Below are 22,758 nucleotides of genomic sequence, written 5' to 3' on the forward strand. Positions count from 1 at the left end.
GAGGATGGTGCTGGACTCTTTTCAGTGGTCCCCATGACAAGTTGAGGAGCAATGGCCACAAACTACAACTCAGGAACTTCCACCTCAACACAAGGAAGAAATTCTTTACATTGAGGGTGGCAGAGAACTGGAACAGGCAGCTCAGGAAAGTCATGGAGTCTCCTTCCCTGGAGACACTCAAAAGCAACCTGGATGTGTTCCTGTGTAACCTGCTGTAGCTGACCCTGCCTCGGTGATCTCCAGATGTCCCTTCCAACACTAAGGACTCTGTGGTTCTGTGATCCCCAGCCCAGGCCCGCACTCTGTGGGCACTCAGGTGTGTTCTGAGGGGCAGCAGGGAGGGAGTGTGAAGCCTGGGGTGAACCCACAGCAGGTGGAGGGCATTGGCCATTTGGGACATCCAGGCTCAGGACACTGGGAAGCAAGGCTGACAGAGGGTGAGGAGAAAGGGGCAGCAGCAGCTCTGCATGGGGCAGATGCACCTGGGCCCACCTGCTGAAGCCTCGGTCCCTGTGGTGTCTGAGGCACAAGCCTCAATTACGTCTTTCCCACAGCCGGGGCGTGTGTGGTGCCTCTCCTCCATGCGTGCCTGAGATCCTGGTGTCTCTGTGAGGTGTGCTGGAATTGCCTCCTAGTCATCGGTTTGTGCAGGCTGATGGGAATTGCCTCATGGATTTGGCATGAGCCTAACTGGAAAAGGCTTGAGAAAAGCATGTGCTCACTTCTCAATCCCTTCAGTGTCTCGATTACTTAATGTACATGTTAAAGAGACCTGATCTGCGTGGCTGTCATTTATCAAGGCACTTCTGTGCCACGTGTCTCTTTTAAGGGCATGTAACCTCCTGCCAACATCCAGGGCACAGAGGAGAAAAGACTATTGAGGAAACAGGCCAACATACAGGAAAGGATTCAGTCCAAACCTGGGTCATTGATCCGGGATGGGAGTACAATTGCTGACAAGCATTGTGCTGGAATCCCCTCACTCTCTTACTGCCAAATCTGATTTGCAGAAAAAAGTAGAATCACAGAATGGTTTGGATTGGAAGGGACCTTAAAGATCACCTCATTCCAACCCCCTGCCATGGGCAGGGAGACCTCCCACTAGGCCAGGTTGCTCAAAGCCCCATCCAGCTGACCTTGTACACTGCCAGGGATAGGGCATCCACATCTTCTCTGCACAACCTGTTCCAGTGTCTCACCACCCTCAGAGTAAAGAATTTCTTCATAATGTCCTATGTAAACATCCTTTTCAGTTTAAAACTATTCCCCCTTGTCCTGTACTTGTCACTATATGCCCTTGTAAAAACTCCATCGTTCTTGTGGGGTCCCTCCAGGTACTGGAAGGTGATTATGTCACCTTGGAGCCTTTTCTGTTTCAGCTTGAACAATCCCAATTCTCTTAGCCTTTCTTCGTAGGAGAGGTGGCCCATCCTGCTAATCAGCTATAGTTTAGCAATAAATTCCAGAACCAGCATGTCAAGTTAAAGAGGGTTAAAACCTTTTGGTATCAATGTGCTTTCCACTCAAAAAGCTGTAAAAGTTGTAGCAGAGGCAGGATATTCCTGCTGAACATTAAAATCTAGATTAAACTGAGATTATATAATTGTTATAGCTGAAAGTAGATATCAGTGGCATTTACTGCAGAGAGGAGGTTTTTGCCTGACAAATACATTGGATCTTGAAAGTATGTGGTTTCAGATCAGCGAAGGTTTCAGATACTTAATTCTCATGACATTTTCTACTTCTTTACTCACTTTCACAATCACATTTTTCTGGGGGAACCCTGCTAAACATTTATGAAAATCAGTGTAATTACTCATTCTGAAATATGAACATATCTTCCTCAGAATACTTTGGGATATTTAAGTTTCTCTGGCTGTATTTTAAAATAACTTCTAGATTCTTAAATACCTTTTAAAATCGAGCAATAGGTTCTTTTAGGCTTAGGAAGACAGATTTGGTGCATTCCTAAAAAGAATTATCCAGAGAATACAAATAGTCCTATTATCCTGCAATGAGCAGGGACATCTTCAGCTCAGTCAGTTCACCAACCTGTCCAACCTGACCTTGAATGTTTCCAGGGATGGGATATCTACTATTTCTCTGGCCAACATAAGCCAGGGTTTTATCACCCTCATTGTAGAAAACGTCTTCCTTATATTTAATCTAAAACAACCCCCATTCAGTTTAAAACCATTAGCCCTTGTCCTATTACAACAGACCCTGCTAAACTCTTTGTCCCCCATCTCTCTTGTAGCCCCCTTCAAGTAGTGGAATGCTGCTCTAAGGTCTTCTCCAGGCTGAGCAACCACACTCTCTCAGCCTGTCTTTACAGAAGTGCTCCAGCCCTCTAAGCAGCTTTGCGGCCTCCTCTGGCCTCACTCCAGCAGGTCCATGTTGTGGACCCCAGAGCTGGATGCAGCACTGCAGGTGGGCTCTCACCAGAGAGGAGCAGAGGGGCAGAATCCCCTCCCTCACCCTCTGGCCACGGTGCTTTGGAGGCAGCCCAGGACACGTTTGTGTCTCTGGGCTGTGAGTGCCCATGGCTGGGTCATGTCCAGCCTCTCATCCAGCAGCACCCCCAGGTCCTTCTCCCCAGGGCTGCTCTCCATCTGTTCATCCCCCAGCCTGTGCTGGTACTGGGGCTTGCCCCAACCCAGGTGCAGCACCTTGCCCTGGTCTTGTTGAACCCCATGGGGTTCCCATGGGGGCCACTTGCTGATACCTGTGGATGGCAACCCTCAGGTGTGGCAACTGCACCACTCAGCTTGGTGTCATTGGCAAATTTGCTGCGGGTGCACTCCATGCCTTTGTCTGTGTCATTAACAAATAGCACAGGTTCCAATATGGGCTCCTGAGTGACATCATTTGTCACTGATGTCCATTGGGACTCTCAGTCACTGGCCACCACCCTCTGAATGTGATGTCCAACCAATTCCTTATCCACCTAACAGTCTACCCATCAAATCCATCTCTCTCCAGTTTGGAGAGAAGGATGTTGTGGGGTGCCATGTTAAAGGCATTACAGAAATCCAGGTAAAAGATACCTGTAACTCCTCCTTTTCCCACTGATGGAATCACCCCATCATAGAAGGCCACTGGGTAGGTCAGGCAACACTCTCTTGGTGAAGCTGTGTTGGCTTCCAGAATCTTTTCCTACTTTGCTATGCACTATCCATAGAACAGACAATGCTTTGCCTAGTAGTACCAGAATATTGTGGAGCTGATATGTGACGTATTAATTTCAGTTGTCCCTCTAGAAAGGAAAAATATAAGCTTCATGACTCACTGTAGTTTCTCCTCTGCACTAAGACAGCACTGATCTCAGTCTTAAATTCTGCAGCATAAGCTTATCTACACAGGGAGAAACACACGTGGATATGAACAACGCTTATCTAGAGAAAAGCTAACAAGACATATCTAGGCTGGTTTCTTTCATGTGTTACCTCCTCTCATGTGTTACCTGAAAATGTATATGCTTTTTCTCTGCTCTTTGGATATTTGTGTTTAATCACTTAAATATTATTAACTGCTGTATGTTCAGTTGCACTCAGATGGCATAGCAAAAATTAATTTCTGCTGGTACAGATAACTAACTCTTTGATCTTTCAATATATATTTTTTTCTTTCCACAGTAGCATCCAAGGAGTTCATTCTCATGAGCTGTGTTTGGCCTGCAAGCTAAGAAGCAGGAGGTGAGGTGAAAGACACCACCACAGGTATTCTTATTGTTATTCTCATTGTTAAAAACAATGTCCCTTTAAATTAATGTCTGCATGCACTGGAGTGATTTCTATTCTAAATCACTGGAGTGATTTCTATTCTGTCCTGAAGAGGTGGATCGAAAGTGTTGCATAGTGACATAAGTTTTGTTCAGTTGTATCAATCTTACTCTAGCTTGATCATCACAGGATGTTTTCTTTTCCCAATAAAAATGTATTTGGGCAGCTCATACATGATAGAGAAGACAAATGAAATCATCATCATCCTCATGGTCAATTTGTTATGGAAATATGAAATCTTACCATCTGTAGCTCAGCACATATAATTTAAGATAGTTTTCCATTTTGAATTGTTAAATTCATCCTTTCAACTTCTGTACTGATAGAGAACCATGGTCATCTGTGGCTGGAATTTCTGCAGGCTGCTGAAATTCCATTCTGAAGTTAGTTATTCTGCATTGAAGCTACTTATTTCTTGATGTGGTGGTTTTATCTGTGAGGCAACAGGAAGAGTACATGTTCCTCACCTCAGGGGTTTTGCTCCTGTACAAAAATGCCTCTTGTCATCACATAACAGCACTTACACAAGAACTCTGAGTACCCAGCACCACTGAAAAACTGCCCCCTCCTATACTTCTGTACAAATGGATGTTTTTTACCACCTGCAGCAAAAAGTGTTATTAATCTTTTTTTCTAGTTTAAGGGAGGAAGGCATGGCTCCACTAAGTGGCAGCAGTAAGCATCATTACTGCCACCTTGCTGAATTATTTTTATATTCATGAGAGATTTAATATAAACTGCTGCTCATGTTACAATAAGATTTATTCCTCTTTTTCCTCATAGGGTTTGATTTCATAATTTCTAAGACAGATGAATAAACTTGGGCTTAGGGAATCTATCAGTAACCATTTCAAATACTCTCACAGGTTCATATTTTGCAGAAATTCTCATTTGAATGTGAATTTTACATATGTTATTATAATATTAACTTACCAGTTGAAAAACACATCGTATGGGTCCCCACGCACTACATTGGGTGCTCCACAGATCAGTTTCACAGCTTCTCTGCAGTGGCCAGGCAGTCCCAAACACAAATTCACCTTTTACAAAGTTGGTAGACTGTATTTTACAAAATCCAAGATGCATCACTACTTATTTTATGGCTGTGTCCAGACCCCAAACTGTTTCAGTTTGTACATTTGGAGGACATTGCTGAAGCACAGTGATGGTGTTCAAAAGTCATGTCAGGGCTTTACATACTATAGAAGTAGGGGTTAAACTCTAAGGTCCCAGTTCTGATAATCAATGCACATATCACTAATGCTGTTAACTTACATACCTAAAGCAGGGAAGCCTATTTTCCATTGCCAAAGATGCCAAAGCTGTCAGTAAACATATCCTCACATACTGTAAGTATAATCTTATTTAGCAATATCTATTACTAATTTCAGTCATTCTTGAAAAGTCACTGATTGTACTTCAGTATCAAGACATACCTTAGAGGTACTGAAGTCAAATCACAGCTTGTAACAAAGTTCCTAAGCAGATTCCTGTGCTGCCCCAGCTGCATTTCTGCAAAGCTGTAACCTAAACATGATGACTTCATGTGGCATGCTGGTAGGGAACCTGTATTGCTTTGTCTACAGACTGAAGAATATGAAGTGCTGAAAACAGAAAAACTGGAGCATGTGCAGTTTATTTTTGTATGCTGTTTTGATCTTGGAAAACCAGCATTAGGAAATCACATCCAACAACACTTTTACAGTTCTTGTCTGTGGTCCATTTTGAAACTGGCTGGACACATTTTCAGTGTCACACTGCAGAGTATTTACAGAATTATTTTTTCCTTCTAACTGGTTTATTTTGTAAGTGGGAAACAAAGATAACCCAAACCAGTCTTCTAGTTTCATATTGAAAAAATCAAAAATTAAAATGTTCCTGAAGCGTATTACTCTTCACAAAAGGAAGGGCAAGTTACCTCAGTGTTACTATTGCTTATGATTGGTACAGAAAACTCCCCATGCAGCCCCATTATTTTCTTGTACCATAGCAGTTAATTAACTATATGAAATCCTACATGCCACAAGTCCAGGAAAAGAAAACCCCATTACTTGCACTGTTTGTGTGTTCCAGTGACTTCTATTCTATCCAATCTCAAAGAGCTGTAAGACACCATTGTGGGGATGAGCTTCATTCACACCTCAATTAAAACAATATAAATCTGCTTTACATCAAAGCATAATACAAATAAGAACCAGGGCTCGCATTTCAGGTAGAATAATACAGTGAGTATTTTTCTTCTAAATTTAGTTTCAAGAGAGTAGAAACTAAACACAGCCACACATGCTTCATCTTGATTGATCCATGAAAGATATTTTCAGTCAAAAATGATTTTCGAGTTTACCAGAGTTAAATTTAAAAATAGTAAGAGTGTCTTTGCAGCTCAAGGAAGATTTATGATTCGAGGAGACACAGCAGATGCTTTGTGCCTTTGTTCTCTTTGGCCTCTTGTACACGGATGAACAACAGGCTGCATGTGGATTTATTGTCTTTTGTAGAAAAAACTATGACACTACCACCACAAGGCAGGAAAAGATTGTTATTGATTTTTAATATCCTACAGAAGTATTACAGATTTGTTAGCATGCCAAGAGAGATGCTGGATGTACCCATGGAGGCGTCACTTGGACTGCTGCTCTATTTTATCTGAAATTCAGTTATTTGTCATAGAATCATAGAATGTTAAGGGGTTGGAATAGACCTTAAAGACCAACTGGTCCCAACCCTCTCCGCCATGGGCAGGAACACCTCCCACTGGACCAGATTTCTTAAGACTGTATCCAACTTGGCTTTGAATGTGTTCATAGTATCCATGGGTTCACAGAATTTGAATGGAATCATGAAATGGGTTCTGGTAAAAGGCATGGTTCCAGCCACATACACAGATCACTGCTGCAGAAACTGACACCTCTGATGCACCCTAATGATCAGCAGCTCATCTCGCTGCTTTTTAATCAATATGGATTTTCCATTCCTTTATATGCGAGCAAAGCATAGAAATCCAGCTTAGTGCCAAAATGCCCTCTCTCTCACTTCTTCCTCACACCCGTGCACAATCACACACACAGGATATGAATAAAGGCTGAGCTATGAGACCCGGATTTCTTGAGCATGTGCATGGGTGGGTGCTACTCTTGCCACCAGCACCACCATCCCTGCTGAAGGAGAGCCAGCACTGGGCCTCGTGGACCTGTGCTCCTCCATATGGAGTGAAATGCAGTGCTGGCTCCAGAGGAGCTCTCAGGAGTTCTCAGAGTCACACAGTTTCACATTTGTTACTGATTTGTCTTGTGCAAGATACGCTCACCACTTCTATTGCAGTATCTTCCATGGATTTATATTTTTCCTTATAGAAACAGTGCCTCATATTTGAGCTTTCCCATCCTTCCTATAGTACCACAATCCCTCATGAGGTGCCATTTATGTAAGAAAACAGGTATGGTGAGGAAGGTGTCTGCTGACGGTGTATCTGAGGCGTGGTAATCTATCCTGGAATGTGTTAATGAAACACGCCAGAGATATTACACTGACGAGCAGGAGAGAAATGGTTGTGACATACTGAGATGCTGGGGCACCTTGCTATGTATTTGCTGTCAACACAGTGCAGACCCAGCATATGCTATTAAGAAATCGTCCTTGCAGTTGCATTTCATCCCTATGATGCAGTAATTATACTTAGAAGCAAAGGATGTGTAAGTGGCATACACACTGCTTTTGTCCTTCTGTTTGACCAGACATCTCCTAAAGCGAGGAATAAGCTCCCATGCTCTCAAGGCAGGGTCATGCAAACCTGTGAGGAGAACCTCAAGTTTTAGACACATGCCCTGAAAAATTGATTAAAAGCAGCGCAAGGGCCTGAATACAATAGTGGGAAAGGACATGATCCTGAAACTGCAATTTTCAGGAAATTAGTGGGCTTTGACAATGCCAGTTTCCACCCTCTATGAAATAGTTTATTTGTAATAGACAGTCCACACAATGCCATAACAAAGTGATTTTATTGACATTCCTCCATAGTGATATGGTTGAATAGAAAGCACAGCCTGAGTATCATGTGACATTTTTCTGTCAATAAAAGCAAAATCAGTCCAATAATGAGGACCTTTCCTGCCACTGACTTTATGTAGTCTTTAACAAAAACCGTAACAGACATTTCCGTTAGATAAATCGGAAGCTGCAGGGAATTTGGCTAATGGTACAATATTTACTATACCTAGTATCTACTATCTACAGGAATCTGTTTTTCTACTGGAACAAAAGAACTACATGACTCACTAGTGAGAAAGTAACAATCCAATCTTTTGGACCTTGTGATAACTGGAAAATCTATCCCAGATTTAGTGTATTGCAGTAGTTTTATCTTTTCAAAATGAACACTGAGGTACAGCAAGAATAATAAAAAAGCACCGCATTTGTTGTAGAAAGATCTGTTGGTCTGCATTTGACTGAAAGCATTTAATCTTGACTGGGAATCCCTATTACTATGGAGACAGAGCAAATATCATTTCAACCGAAATTAAACAGATCTCCAGTCAAATTTGTTCTTCTGAAATTCCATGGACTGTCAAAGGATTAATAGTGAAGGACGAGTTTAACTTGTCCCCTGTGCATTTATATTTTAGCTTATTTCAGTTTCGATTTTCATGTTCAAATTCAGTATCCTATTGTTTCCAACTAGAGGTATGTCAACTATTTGTTACAGTGAAACTCGAACAACAAAACACAATCCCAACAAACACTCCCCTCCCCACAGGCCATATCTCAGACTAGACTATCAGCTCAAACCTCAGCTACAGTTCATTCAAAAGTTCATGGGCACTTGAGCAAACTGGGTGTAAAAATTCCCCTCTGTCAGACCTGTACAAAACTCATGATTTCTCCATTAGATGTTAGATGTAGTTTGGACCACTCACTTCTTGCCTTGTGATAGCCATGGACCTCTCTGGAACATAAAAGTCAAGTTTTGAATATGCACAGACTGAAACTGAACACTTATGTAACTTATTGCAGACTGAAGTGACAGCATTTGTAAGGTTTAGACCTGACGCTGTTAACACTAAGATACAGATGTTTATACTGGATCAAATCCTGCATTGCTCATGTGGTTGAACAGTCAGTGAGACTACTTCAAGCTGGAAGACCTACTGATGATTTAAAATACCTACTTCCATTCTCTTATCTCCAGATTAATGCTAACAGGATTTCAAAACCAGAAATACCCCCTTCCCTCCCTTAACCATTAATACCATCATGACAATAATTTTCAAAAACATATGGGCCCTCTGAAACCATTGCCAGTATTCATTGCTCCAATCAAAAACTAGAATTCATGAAAGCTGTCAGATTGGGTTTTCCATTTTCACTCGCATTTTAAAAATCTAATGATGTTGATATTGTATCCTAATCTAGCCACCACCAGGTGAAAGACCTGGAAAGATTATTTCACTGTAAATCTGCCCTATGGAATATCTTCTATTCTTTCCTGTAGGAAACAATGAAACCAGAATTTCTGTAATCAGCAGTCAGTGTTTTACAAATGAAGATGAAGACCCAGGGAGTAACAGCACTTGAATCAACAGATGAACTAGGAAGGGTATGTCTTGCATATGCACAAAGTCAATTAATTGCATAATGGGCAGGTTAAATAACAGGCTGAGGGAGGTAGGTTCCTCCCTCTCTCCTGTGAGCACCATTCACTGCCTCACTCTGACTCTGCAGATGCATGGCTTCCCCCTCACTCCAGGCTGAGACTGGATTCTGCCCATGGCATGACACAAGGAATGGAGAAATACTGTGAAATGTTGATCTGGATATCAGAAAGATGACGTAGGAGTTTGAAAACCTATTGGGGTAGGGCATTTGGGAAGAGAGAGGGATAGGGCTGGAATGGCAGAATGCAGGAAAAGCCACACATGGCATTTTCTTTCTCTTTGCTTTGCTTTATGAAAACAGTCAACCATCTCTATTGCTGGCCTTGGATCAAAAAAAACTTTCAAGGAAATCTGCATGACTTTGTCAACTTAGAAAGCAGCTTTTAAAAAATATTAGGCTGTGTGCTTGAAAGACAACTTGGATCAAGGATTTTGATGGGAAGTAGCTGGCTATGCTCCGTGTTTCCCAGAGGAGCAACACACAAGGTGCTTGAGATGGCATCTGCCAAACATAATCTAGTTTAGTGTGTGATGAGTGCCAGAAAGTGTTGTGAAGAAGAATTTCAGGAGAAAGCCTTCTGTATTTCATTTAGTGGTGCTTGATGCTGTCTCTGAAATACAAACATCTTTTATTATGCTACAAAAAATAGTTTCACTTTTTTGTAATAAAATATAGTTTTAAAATACTTAAAAAAATTTAACTATACAGTGTTGTAAAGATTGATTTTTCCCCACTTTTTTACTATGTTATTGAGATAGCTCTTTATTTCCCTTGGCCAAACATGGACAAACCAGTTGGATGCTTCTCTTTCTTCTTATGTTGGAAGACATCCAACATTTGACATAGTACAGGTAACTTTATAACATCATCAGGAATAAATTGGGAACCATACAAGAATCACTGGATTTGGGGGCCCAGAGGTGAAGAGGCAGGAATTACATACATTGGAAGATTTCCATGTTCCTGGTGTGACTTGTCCTGATGAAATTCATGTGCACATGACAGATGCTCTGAGAAAAACATTAATTTTTTCATCTCTCTTGTGCAGTGGGCTGGTCACATAGAATCAATGCCTGAGAGCTCATTCATGGAAACACTAAACATCATTTTCAGTGTGGGGTACAATGAAGCTGGCCTGTAGCTGCAGCCTCTGTTTGCAATGGTAATATTAAACAACAACATAATAAAACATAGATTCTCAGTAAAAGCCACACAGTAAACTAGCATAAAAGTTGCTGAAATGCCACACAAATCAAATGAAGGGGCAATTTAAGTATTTCAGATTTTTAAGTACCAGTAACAAAAAAAAAAATTTTTTTTTTTGCTTAGAAATATATTTTTGGATCCATCACCTTTCAAATACCTACTGACCTAAGAATAAAAGCAGGAGAAAGATCTAAAGCTCTCAGAATGGAGTTTTTCAAATGTGACGAGGTTCTGTATAAAAATATGTGAGAATCCAGAGTCCAATTTTTTTTTCCTCTGGTGAGAAAACTTAGGACAAAATAGATGTGTTAGATCTAAAACTGGTCTCCTGATTTTACAGTGATCTAAAGCATAACTAACACAAAACTACCAGTAACAAGCCCTCAAGGGGGTGTTGTACTTCATGCAAGCTGCTGAACACTATGATGTTACCTTCTCACGTACCTTCACAAATCTGTCACTTTGCATTTCTTGCATCCTTTAACATATTTAGTGTCAGAAGATACTTTGTATTTCTATTTCCCAGTTAAGACAAACACTTTCAATCTGAGATTGGTCTTGGAAAACAAGGGCAGCAAAGATTAATAACTAGAATGTAATCAGAGCAGTAGTTTGACTGTAACAGCCTCAGCAAAATCCATCCAAAGACAAGCCTACTGCTGTTTTCCTTTTTTTCCCTCCAGATTCAGAGTTGGAAAGTACACCAAACTGAAGAGGCTTATGTCTGCAGTAACAAGAGCAAGATCTTTAGTTTAGTGGTACTTAGAATGACTGGAGGCTTCCTCCAAGAGGATGTACAGAAAAATCTTAACACCCAGAGAGTTATAGTTCCCTTCATACCTGACAAACACCTTCATTCACTGCAGCTTCTCATTTGACAGACCCCAGACAAAAACATTCTGTCTACAACCAATCACTCTTGAGGATATGGACTATTCCACTGAACAAGAAAAGAGAAACAACAGAACTGACAACCGCCCCCAGCAACCATGGATTAGCCCAACCTAACAGAAAATAAATGGCTTCTGACACAGGGGATGGGATTGTCTAGACTTGTCATTTGGAAACAAACATTTTAAACATCAGAAAACAAAGATCTGGTAAACAGAACCCAAGGGTATTCATAAGAGTAGAACATTCTTCTTACTTCCCCTCTTCCTTGTCATATACAATACTAAGGTAAGGGAGCCTTGTCCTTTATGCTACATAATAAAACATCCTTCTTGAGTGTGCACAACCTTGTGCTTCTTGTGTGGTAAACATTACAATGGAGATGCCCCTCCCGATAGCTCTGAAGTGCGAGTTCTCTCCAGTACTGGCAAGCAACAATCATAACAATCGCTGTTATGCTTTGCATTGCATTACAGGTTGGTGGTGGTTTTTTTTACTTTTTGAAGGTCTTATCTGCACCGTGTATCTGGGCCAGTTCCAGCTGATACAACTGATGTGGATCATGAGTTCATATATAAAAATTTCAGTTTTGCTCATAGGTGTCTTTCAGATGGACAATACATACAGGGAAAATAGGGATGGATGATGATATATTTGACCAGCTCCTAGTACTGGATTCAACGATTAAGAAGTAAGATGGGCTATGAATTGATTTAGAAGATATGGGTATATAAAAGCTTGGAATGCTTGATGAAGTTTGTTTTTAATTTTTTTAATCAACGTAGGTGGAAGTAAACATTTATTAACATTTGGTCAAATGTAGTGTAACTTGCATTTGTATTTTCATTGTTATTAATGGAGGTATGTAGAGATATACAGAAACCTTGAGACAGTTGATTTTCTATTGCATACAGACTAGCAGTCCATTGGAAACAGAGGATGAAAGCATGAAGGTTAGATCATAGAGGGTGGCAGTTCTTCATGCACGGCTTTTGTTAATCTTGATTTTTGTTTTGTTTTCAAAAATAAAAACATGGGAAACCAAGATCAAATGACGGTGGACAGGAAAGGTGACATCATCTGCCATAAAAACACCGAAGTGACTGAACCCCCTCATTCAAGTCCAAAGGTGCTAGTTTCTTCAACAGCTGTCAGCAGCTTTTCATACAGCATAGAATATGAAGGGTAAGGTGGAAGATCCAAACGGTTGAAACATGTGTGTGCCCTGTAAAAGGAAAATATGCTACATGTTAGGCTGAATCTCAGAAACTTGAGAAAATAAGAATTGAGAAAGCTAGCTTCTACTGAGACTCAAGACATTCAAGTTCACTCAAAGTAAAACTTTTTAATTCCACCAAAATATGAGGTACTGAAATGTATGTGCATATGCACCTGAATATGTTATACAGAAGACACAAGCTAAGTATCAACATAAGATCTGATATTCCTCCTTCGGATGTTGCAGGGCTCTTGTACGGATCTTGATGGAGAAGAATGCTGGAGGTCACTGAGGAGCTGGGGTTTAGGGCCTGATAAAGAAGTTCATTACTATAATTTTGGATGCTTCAAGATTTTTTAACAAAATGGCACTCATCTGTACATCCAACATGATCTGTCAGTAAGTTTTGCAGCAGTGGACAAACACAATGTGATGGAATACAGTGACAGAATGGGCTGAGCATGTGTTTGCAGTGAGGCAGGCCTGCAAAAAGACCATTCAGGGATCTGCTAACTGAGGAAGGAAGGCTGCTGAAAATATTCAGCAAGTCAGCTGTTGGCCATCTGCTGCAAGTCTGGCCTTTAAATGTTATTTATTTGTAGTATCCAAGACAAAAGCAAAATATTCTGTGCGGAGCAAGCTGCAAACTTGATGACCATCTCTTTCCCCAGTTTTACCATTACATTTACCTAACCTTATATTTACATTGGCAGCACCTTCAAAAAAAGCCATGGAATGGGTTCCATGCGTGCCTTCACCCTGTTGCAGCTTTTCTGGCAGCAGCAATTAGACCCAAAGGCAGACAGCCCGTCACTGTGGGAGGTGCTTTACAAATGTGGAGCAAAGAAACAGCTCCTGCCCCAACAGTTCAGCCATTTCAACTGACTGGGAAACTGCACAGCTCATTCAACAAATGGACGTGGGAGGGGGACATTTTCAGTAAAATTGTTTCAGTTTTTTTTCAGTCAGCTTTTAGAGTTTTACATAATGATAGCAATATTTCTATTTCCTCTTGCTCACTGGGATAAATGTGAATTGACAAAACTTTACAGAAGGAAATGTAGCCTCAATGGCTAAACAATGCCTGAGCTTCTTCCCTAGTATTTTTAGAAGCCATGGAGTTGTTTTACTTTGAGCTCTTCTATCTCAAACTTTAATTAAATCCTATTTCTCTTACACTGAAGCAGCAGAGCTATCTTGGAGAAAATAACATGAAGCCACACTAGTCATCTCTTAGGCCACCCACAAAGTGAGAAAGATGTAATGGTAGTAGATGGGCTGGCCTGAGACTTGTAGATTCAGAGGAAGAGCTTTATCAAGCACCACTGGTGAATCATTAAAAGCAATCAGGCAACTGAAATAGCCAGAGGCACATAATCTTCACTGCATTACAGAATTTCAATTAGGAGAGCTTCTACCATTCTTTTTCCCCTTTCTGAATGAAGATTTGGTAGCTGGTTAGTCTCAGAAGTGAATACAATAAACACAGAATTTGTGGAAATGAGCTTGGAATGCCTGAGTTAGTGAAAAATGAACATTAAGAAAGCTGTTACTTCATTCATCTCTTAAAATTAAACATGGCAGCTCATGTGTATTATCCATGAGTAGCCCTGCAGTATTTATTGTTCATCTCAACAATCTTTGGTAACATAAATTGTTTCTACAATCCATTGGCAATACTATCAACCACTGGGAGTTAATTAAGAGGATTCTCATAGTCCGTTCAGAACATGTTTATCACAGGCAAGAGAACCCCATGCAGAGATAGCCAGTCTTGAGGAGCTCAGCTGCTGGGCTCCAGAATTGGAAGTGGCACAGCCATGGTGGTTCAGGTGTGAGTTCCTCCAAAGCAGTTTTACAGAACCAGACCTCTGTATGGTATTTAACCATGGTATATTTAACTGTTTGAGACAACAGCATCTCAGACATTGCTGCTGTGCATCCTCTTGTGTGGTACAGCCATATCCACAGCCACTGACTCTGGTGTTTACTTTCTTGCAGACATTTATCTTGAGAGATCATTATCCATCTGGTTTCACACTGGTTGTGAAACAACCTTTCAATGCTGTTGACTTTTAGACATCCTTGACCTCGCCAAACTCAGAAAAAAGATACACTCCTTTTCTTACTATGATGTTTACAGATATGGGCTCTTCTGTAGAAGGTCTCAAGGAATTTATTGTGGGGAGCAAAGAAAGGAAAAAAAATGTTAACATGTCTAGAAACACTGAAACATTTTGCTAAACAACACTCTCGTGTTCCCCATCTCAACAACTTCACAGAAAAAAATCCTTGCACTTCAAAGAAAGGTGATCAAATTTGAAATGAAAAGAGCGTTTCAGAAGCACTATCCAGGTAAGGTTTACACTTCTACCTACTTATGGTGCAAACCACAATAGATTGCCAAGGGCAAAACCTGAGTTCATATTCTGGTTTGTGAAACAAGGGTGGATCTACTGCAACTCCAGTGATGCCTGTGAAGCCCACTCAGTCTTAAATAAGGATAATTATGTGCAAAACTGTCTGTTTTTTATCATATATTGTGTGATACTGCAGTACACAGGGCAATTAATAATCAGTGATACTTTCCATAATGCCCAATGTTGTCTAACTGTGCTCCATCCTCCAAAGGGGTAAATTCCTCCTGAATTATGTTGGCCTCCTACTACTGATCCCAGTGAGAGTGACTACAGTAAGCATAACCAGAGAACACTTGCCACACATACTGGGGTGAAAACATCACATCAGTAGTGCAAGAAGTAGTCACAGCAAAGAGAAAATATTTCTTCCCTTGATTTAAGCCTCCTACCACATAAGCCTGCTGACATTTGAGAGGGTGTTCAGGGAATGTAAGGCCTGGAATAAGAATTACATTGGTAAGAGCTTTTATGGGAAGGATTCTGGCTTCTCCAGAAGAAAATGCAAGATAAAGTAATGTAAACCAACTCTGACCCTCGTATGCCCTCATCCTCCAGTAATTTAAGCAGTAAATGGACCACTTAAAATTTCATTCTTCCTGGCAGTCTGTCTCTATTACTTAATACAGTTTTGGTGGGCTTGAACCCTGAATCTTGCTCATTGTTCACAGTGCTATGCTATTTCTTTTCTTCTAAGAATTCTTTCTAAAAATTATAAGCTTTTAAGATTTTTGCATTCTTCTTTTCTTTGTCAGTTCTCTTATTCCCCATAAAGATGAGAATCCAAAGGCAGTTAAAGTGGGCACAGAACCCCCTGCTATCTTAATTATAGCTTGAAACTATCTACTAAAGTAAGGCTTACATTCTAACATAATCACGCCTGCCAGGCAGAAACTGGGCAGTTCTGTTCACCTTGCTTTCGTTAAATGAGCCCACAAACCCCCCTTGGTCAATCTGAGAACCCACCAATAGTAGCTTTTGTTCCTTCTGCCTGTAAGAGGGAACACTTACATGCTGTCTGGGAATCAGTGTTAAACAGATGAATGTAGATTTGTAGCTGATACTGCTGTTGTATTGAAGAGGAAAGAGAAGATGGATGGTAAGAGACAGCAAAGTCCATGCACTCAGTCTATTGGTAAAGAAGGAAATTATGAGAATAAAGTTCCTTGTAGTCACAATCTTTTTTTTTTTTTAATTAGAATATGGAAATCTGTGGTGATTAAATACTTGATCATCCAACAGAGAAGAACAGAATTCTCTTACAAAAGATCAGATATTTACTAGCACTGGTAATCTGCATCATACATAACACATACTACACTGCTGAATGAAAATCTCTTCTGATGAAAGAGTAGTTGCAGCTCAGCACTGTTGGGGAAAGTGACCTCATTGCGTCAAATGTGATTATTTGAATCCCTGGGATACACACTGATGTCCTTACTTACTTGATACTCAAACAGACATAATCTTGGAACTGGCAGGAGTTTTTGCCAGGTGAGGAGTGCAGTCACAAGGTGGGACAGTGGCATTTGTAGGCACCAAATACTTTTTCCAGCCGAGGATTTAAGAAGACTGAACTGTTGCCTCCTATAGTTATAGTAGAAAGCACTGCTAGTTCTTAGCACAGGTCTGTTTTGGGCCAGGAGTTCTGCTCCCATGGTACCAAATGAAGCTCTGCTATTCCAGCTAGAAAACCAGTGGCTTTTCATTAATGTTTGGTGGGGAACAAGAATCCATCCTAGCAGAACTACCACTAAAACTGATTCCATTTACAAACCTACATGACACAGAAGAGGTGAAGAGAGGATTCCTGCTACAGAAGAGGCTGTAGGTGCAAAAATTCTCCAACCATCCCTACTCTGGCAACCAGTTAAATGAGGAACACCTTCATTTTGGGACAAAGCTTTCCATATTATATAGGAAGAGTAAAACTCAACCTTGATGAACAAGTGATTGAACCTGCTATTTTATATGACAAGTTATACCAGTTTGGAAGAACCCATGATGCAGATTTACACCGACAGATCTGCAAAGCTGGCAGTCTCTTTGGAACCTGCTTTAGGGTCATTGTCTGGAGATCTGGGATTAGAGCAACATCTCTGAGCTGTATGGTGCCTCAAGTTTCTAACATATGTGATCTCAAAAGTAAATACAGATAGGAAAAATGTGTCTGGCGCATGTGCACACTCCAGAAATAAAACAGTGGTGTAATCTTACTCTTAGTCTTAGATGAACACATTACACCACGATTACCCTGTTCATGCAGGGAGCTGGTACTAATGAACAAATCCACCAACTTAGAATGAAGTTACTGGATGTTCAACCTTCCTGAAAAAGTCTTGCTTACCCTCAGTACTTTCAAGAAGCACTCTAAGTGCCATGTATTAGGGCTATTATTTGAAAAGTGTTTCATTTTAGAAATTTACACCATGCCTTTTTTCTGGCCTTGCCATGTTGCTGTTGCAAGTGCCTATGTGCTAACACCTATGTAGTTTAGGTGTTAGCACATGTCTGCTCACTATAAGCAAATGGTAGTTGCATGCTCCATTGCCCAAGTGTAGGGATATTTGCCAAACTACCTCAGCCATCTGGAGCAGAAGTAAGGGAACAGGTAAGGAGTCATGGATTCTCCTGATAGAGCTAAAAGTTCTCTACACTTTGTACAGCAGTTAAAGTGAAAAGGGAATTTGTTGTGGTTTATTGTAAAGTTAGTTACACTCATGTCACAGGGTTAAAAGGCTGACAGGATATGACATAAGACTTTTTCTTAGCCTGTAAGTCTTAAGTATGTAAATAAATCTAAATAAACGTGGGCAAACCATAATCAGGTATTTAAAATACAAGTTTTAAATAATACTCATTTAGTTGCTTAACTAAGGATTTAGGGAAGCTCCAGGTACAGCCTGTGTATTTTATGCATTTCTTAGCACTGTGTATACTTGGCAGCACCCCATAATTTTATAAAAATGCAGGCAATAATTCATGGTGATCAAGCTGTGTTTATTTCCCATGAGCAAGTTTTTTTTCTTTTTCCCCTGGCTAAAATGAATGCAGAGCTCTAAGACTTCTAACAAGTGCTACCAACTTTCACCTGGAAAGGAGGCCTCTGTCAGGGAGAGCAACTCATTCAGAGATCAGCAGACAAACATAAAATCTCGAGGCTAACTGAATCTGAGTCAGAAGTAGTGCCTAGGTTCACAAAGAAAGTTAAACAGAGCAGAAAGGGGCCAATTACCTTTTCAGAACTTGATGGGTAAGGCCAGGGCATTTTCTGTGCATGCACCAAGGTCCACCCTTCCCTCTCACCCCTTTGCACCCCAGAAGGAGTGCAAAGAGAGCTCTGCAGAAACGCTGCAGAGTCTGTGACTGCTGACTGTCTGCAAGCAGGAATGTCCTCAGTAAGCTCCGAAACCCTTACATAGAACCTTGACTATATAAATATACTGCAAAAGGAGGACCTGGACTACAAATAGCAAACTGTTGCTCTCAGGCTTTCTTACCGCATTGCTGGCTGGAGCTCAGATGGCATGAGTCATCTTACTGACCTTACATGTTTTCATCTTGTTTTAAATCGCACATCTAGCTTCATGTAGGCTCCAGCTCTCCATATAATCTTCACAGAGTCCTTATGGTGGATGCACACAAACCAAAATGTACCAGCTGTGACTCAGCTGAGCTATTTCTAAAGTCTGTGTTCAGGTGAGATGAACTGTTCCTTGAAAACACTCCCATCTCCTGACTTTAGAGGGAGTCCACATAAGATATCAGCTCTGAATGCCTTCTGATATAGTGCCTTGGCTCCAGTTTCTGCATCTCCCACTGCATAAGCATGGGTTAGAGCAGACTTGGACTGAGAGGGTGACCAGATTTGGACTTTACCTCTCCAGAGGACTCAGGTGTTTGCTCAAGTCCATGTCTTATGGTATGTTTCTGGGCAAACAACATGGAGAGCAAGTAATGAGAAAACTGGACCAGACCCTTGGTTAATTGATTGTCTGACAATATTTGTGAGGTCTATGAGATGAAATTTCTGCTCTGTGCCATAAAAGTGGCCTCCTTTGCAGTGTAGCTGAAAGCAAATGATAAGAGCAGGAAGAAAGCATCCTTTGGAGGGCAAATGTGATATAAAAGGGCCACTGTAGCAAAAGTATCTCAGAGGCACTGAAATGTTCTGTAATCCCAGTGGGGCAGAGCCTCAGGCAACTGTCAGGACATTCAAGAAAAGGTGACTCGCTTCAGTAAGGAAGGATGAGTGCTGGTCACCCATAAAGAAGTAAAGCAGAACTCACAGCTGAAACCATCAGTGGCTGTGCCATCACTCTCTTGGGTGGCCTGAGGCAAGTCCACCCCTTTGTGCCCCTGCCCCTTTGTTCTGAAAAGGAAGATGACCTCTCCTTTGGGAATCACTGCCGAGTCTGTTGATTCTGTATGACATTATAGCTCATTTGCTCCTAGCTGGCTGACTGAACTAGATGCAACAAATTGGATATTATCAGTGAAGTTCTGTCACTAAGCTTCTTCATTACAAAAAAGTGGAACCATCAGAATAAATGAAGGGATTACATTCAGGTCTCCAGCCAAAACTCAGAGACAGATTTTGGCTTTCATGTCTCTGTAAATTCAGAAGTATTTTTGTTAGCACTTTGAAAGTGAAGGGAACAGAATCAGTTGACAAGCTCCTGTTGATCTGAATCTGTTCCAGAATCAAAATAAGAGAACTAGGTTTGAACCTATGGAAATCTTAATCTTAACCATTTCCAAAGATTTCAAATAGTTTGAATTGAGCCTACAAATCAAAAAGACAGCAAAAGAAAACACTTTTCTCTGAATGTAATTACAGAACAACAAACTGATCATTGTTTTGTTGTTTTTTTTTTTTTTTTACATGTCCTTACTGTATTCATTAATTGACAGAGAGATGGAACAAAGTACCAGGCCTGTGTTTCTAACAGCAATTCTGGTACAAAGTCCTGGCTGGGACGTACCTTGGGAGGGAGGTGATTTTCCCCCATTTCTCTATGCAGAAGCGCCGCAGGCCATTGCTCCCTCGGAGAGCAGCAAAGCCCTCGTAGGGCACACTCGACGTTCCCGTGACGAACTGCAACAATCGCAGCCTCTGCTCGTTGTTAAACCTCTCCACAGCTGCCCAGAACCACCGGATCACTATGTGTCCATCATGGTAGCCTACACCAAGCAAGAGAAATAAAAATCACGCCCTCCTAACTGAGAAGAGTAACATTGAAAAATGTTCCCATTAGCATGGGGCAGTAGATCTCCTACTGGAAAGATCCTGGCCTAACAATGTATCTTGTTCTTCATGGGCAGTAGGTCCCAGCTTCTATTTTGTCCTGGATACTATAATATCACTAACTCATTTCGGACCCTGAAACTCAAAAATCCACTTGAGACTCATTGGTCTCTTACAAACCTTTTGGCAAGAACTGTGGTTACATGCATGCGATATTAAAGACCAACAGCAATATGCCACACAGTGTGAGTCTTAACAAGTTAACAATTTCTGGTTCCTGAGTAAATTCTCTCTTGGATTGCAATAGCATTCAACATATGGAGAGGAGTTGGCTGCCACAAGCCCTTCCCTGGCAAACTTCCCACCTGAGGGGCTCTGAGCCTTGGTTTGTGCCAGTGAGAGCCAGCATATACCAGGCTGAATTTGTTTCAAAAGTTAAATCGAAAAGTGTAGGAGGAGAATAACACTAGGGACCAGCTGTGCTTGTGGTAAACTGCATACTTCAAGGTAACCCAAAGGCTGGGCAGTGACCAGCAAAGACTGAAACCTTCTATTTCAGGGGAGGGTATGTGAACCTCAGGAACTTTCCACTTGTGGTGCAGAACCGGTGGATTTCACATTTTTCCATCATCCAAGACAGCCTGGATAAATCATTCTTTAAAGCAAAACCAGACCAAGCAGCAGAGAAGGGGAAAAAAATCCAACTTGACATAGTTTAAGCGAAGGGGACAGTTAAACAAGATCTATACATTGTTGAAATGTAATTGGCAACTGTGAAATTCAGCTCCTGATTTTAGCTACCTGCTAAAGCCAGTAGGACTCGCGGAACTACTTTCTGTGAGGCTAAGAGCTCAGTCACAGTCATCTTAGATGATTTGTAACTTTTAGATCTAATTGTGCAAATCCTTTTCAGTCCGTAATGGTCAAAACTCCTTCTAACTCTGCAGTAATTGAATAGATAAAATCTGGATAGAAATAGCAGAAGCAATTTCAGTAGTATAACACCACAACACCTGAGCTCTTACTTTTTTTTTTTATTTCAGGAGTTATTCTTTGCAATAACTTCCTGGACAAAATATGGCATTTTCCCTCAGGAAAGACAGAAAGAGAAGATGGAGCAAGACTTCCATGTTTTAGACTGAAACAGTCAAGATAGTAGTAAACATGAGCAGGCAGTTTACCTCCACGATATTCTGTGTTGTTCCGCCAGTCATTGAGATCTATTTCTGCAGTGCCAGCTATAACTAGCTCCAGTTCTCTGGCATCAAAAACAGAGACAAGCCTGGAGTCTACAACCTGGAACACAAACCACCTGTAAGCACAGTTCAGACTGGAAATGAAGCAAAGTCTTATAAACCTATGGTTCTGGTGGCCAACTCTTTATCCTGACAAAGTTTGAATGTTTACATTCACATATTTGTGTAGGATTAGGGAAGGGCAAGAATAGGTGACTACATGGGTTGGTCAGCAAAGCCAACTGGTTTTAACCCAGTCCTTGTAACAGTTCTGCCAGAAAGATGTTCTCAGATCCAGGTGTTCAGCAAAGATAAACTGCAAAATCCAGGGACAGCAATGGAGCAGTATCCGGGAATACCACCCTCAAGCTTGGACTGCACCTGCGGACTGACTTTCCTGGAACAAATCCCTGAAGACACAGTGTGTTTCATCAGATTCTCATCAAAGTGTACAATTCTTCACAATCTTTCTTTGTCAGGGACTCCTAATCCTCACCCAGAATCACAACATAGTAGAACAAAATTTGCAAATGCCTACTTCTCTCACTGTGTGAATGGAAAGCAGTGTAGTTCTTAACTCTTGATCATAAGTAATGCTTTATCACATTCAGAAGACACATTTCTTTCCTTTTTCCTTTAATCCTAAACCCGCTATATCCAAGGTCTCTGTCTGTAGAGATCCAAGAACTCCAATTCCTTGCTGTTTGTGTCTGTTTAGTTGCTCTCTAGGGTACCAATGAAGCATTTAACCAGGGTGCTACTCATTCAGGTGAAGGAGGGATGACTGTGGAAGCATCACTTTGCTACTTACTTCGTAGAAGCCACGGACCAGGGCCTCTGTTTGCTGGACCACTCCTCGTTCCACTCGCCACTTTACCATTCTCTCGATGTACTCCTTTTTGTTCTTTTCTGTCACTGCTGTATTTGCCCCTCCAGACTTCAACTCTCTCTCTGTCACCTACAGAACAAAGATAAACAGTGGTGTAGCTTTGCATGGATCATGTTGTGTTTCAAACATGAGATCATCCAAGCCACAGTACAGGAAACAATAGGATGGAGAGACAATCACAGTATTGGAGTAGCAGATTGCTTTGCCAACTGGAAGGGA

The 22,758-nt window shown here is 41.1% G+C and overlaps 1 protein-coding gene across 8 annotated transcripts in view; it reads right to left on the minus strand.

Annotated features, from left to right (window-relative positions):
• Positions 1 to 7,761: 7,761 nt before the first annotated feature.
• Positions 7,762 to 22,758, minus strand: part of HECW1 (HECT, C2 and WW domain containing E3 ubiquitin protein ligase 1) — a 251,754-nt gene continuing 236,757 nt past the window's right edge. For all 8 annotated transcript variants that reach the window (XM_036406661.2, XM_036406662.2, XM_036406656.2 and 5 more), the window contains 4 exons: positions 22,462 to 22,608; positions 21,597 to 21,711; positions 20,153 to 20,351; positions 7,762 to 12,756 (listed from right to left, as the gene is read on the minus strand). In XM_036406661.2, the coding sequence (XP_036262554.1) occupies positions 12,645 to 12,756; positions 20,153 to 20,351; positions 21,597 to 21,711; positions 22,462 to 22,608 (573 nt within the window). In that variant the 3' untranslated portion in view covers positions 7,762 to 12,644. The remainder of the gene's footprint in view (positions 12,757 to 20,152; positions 20,352 to 21,596; positions 21,712 to 22,461; positions 22,609 to 22,758) is intronic.

The sequence above is a fragment of the Molothrus ater genome, chromosome 1, assembly GCF_012460135.2.
Source record: "Molothrus ater isolate BHLD 08-10-18 breed brown headed cowbird chromosome 1, BPBGC_Mater_1.1, whole genome shotgun sequence".
NCBI lineage: Eukaryota > Metazoa > Chordata > Aves > Passeriformes > Icteridae > Molothrus > Molothrus ater.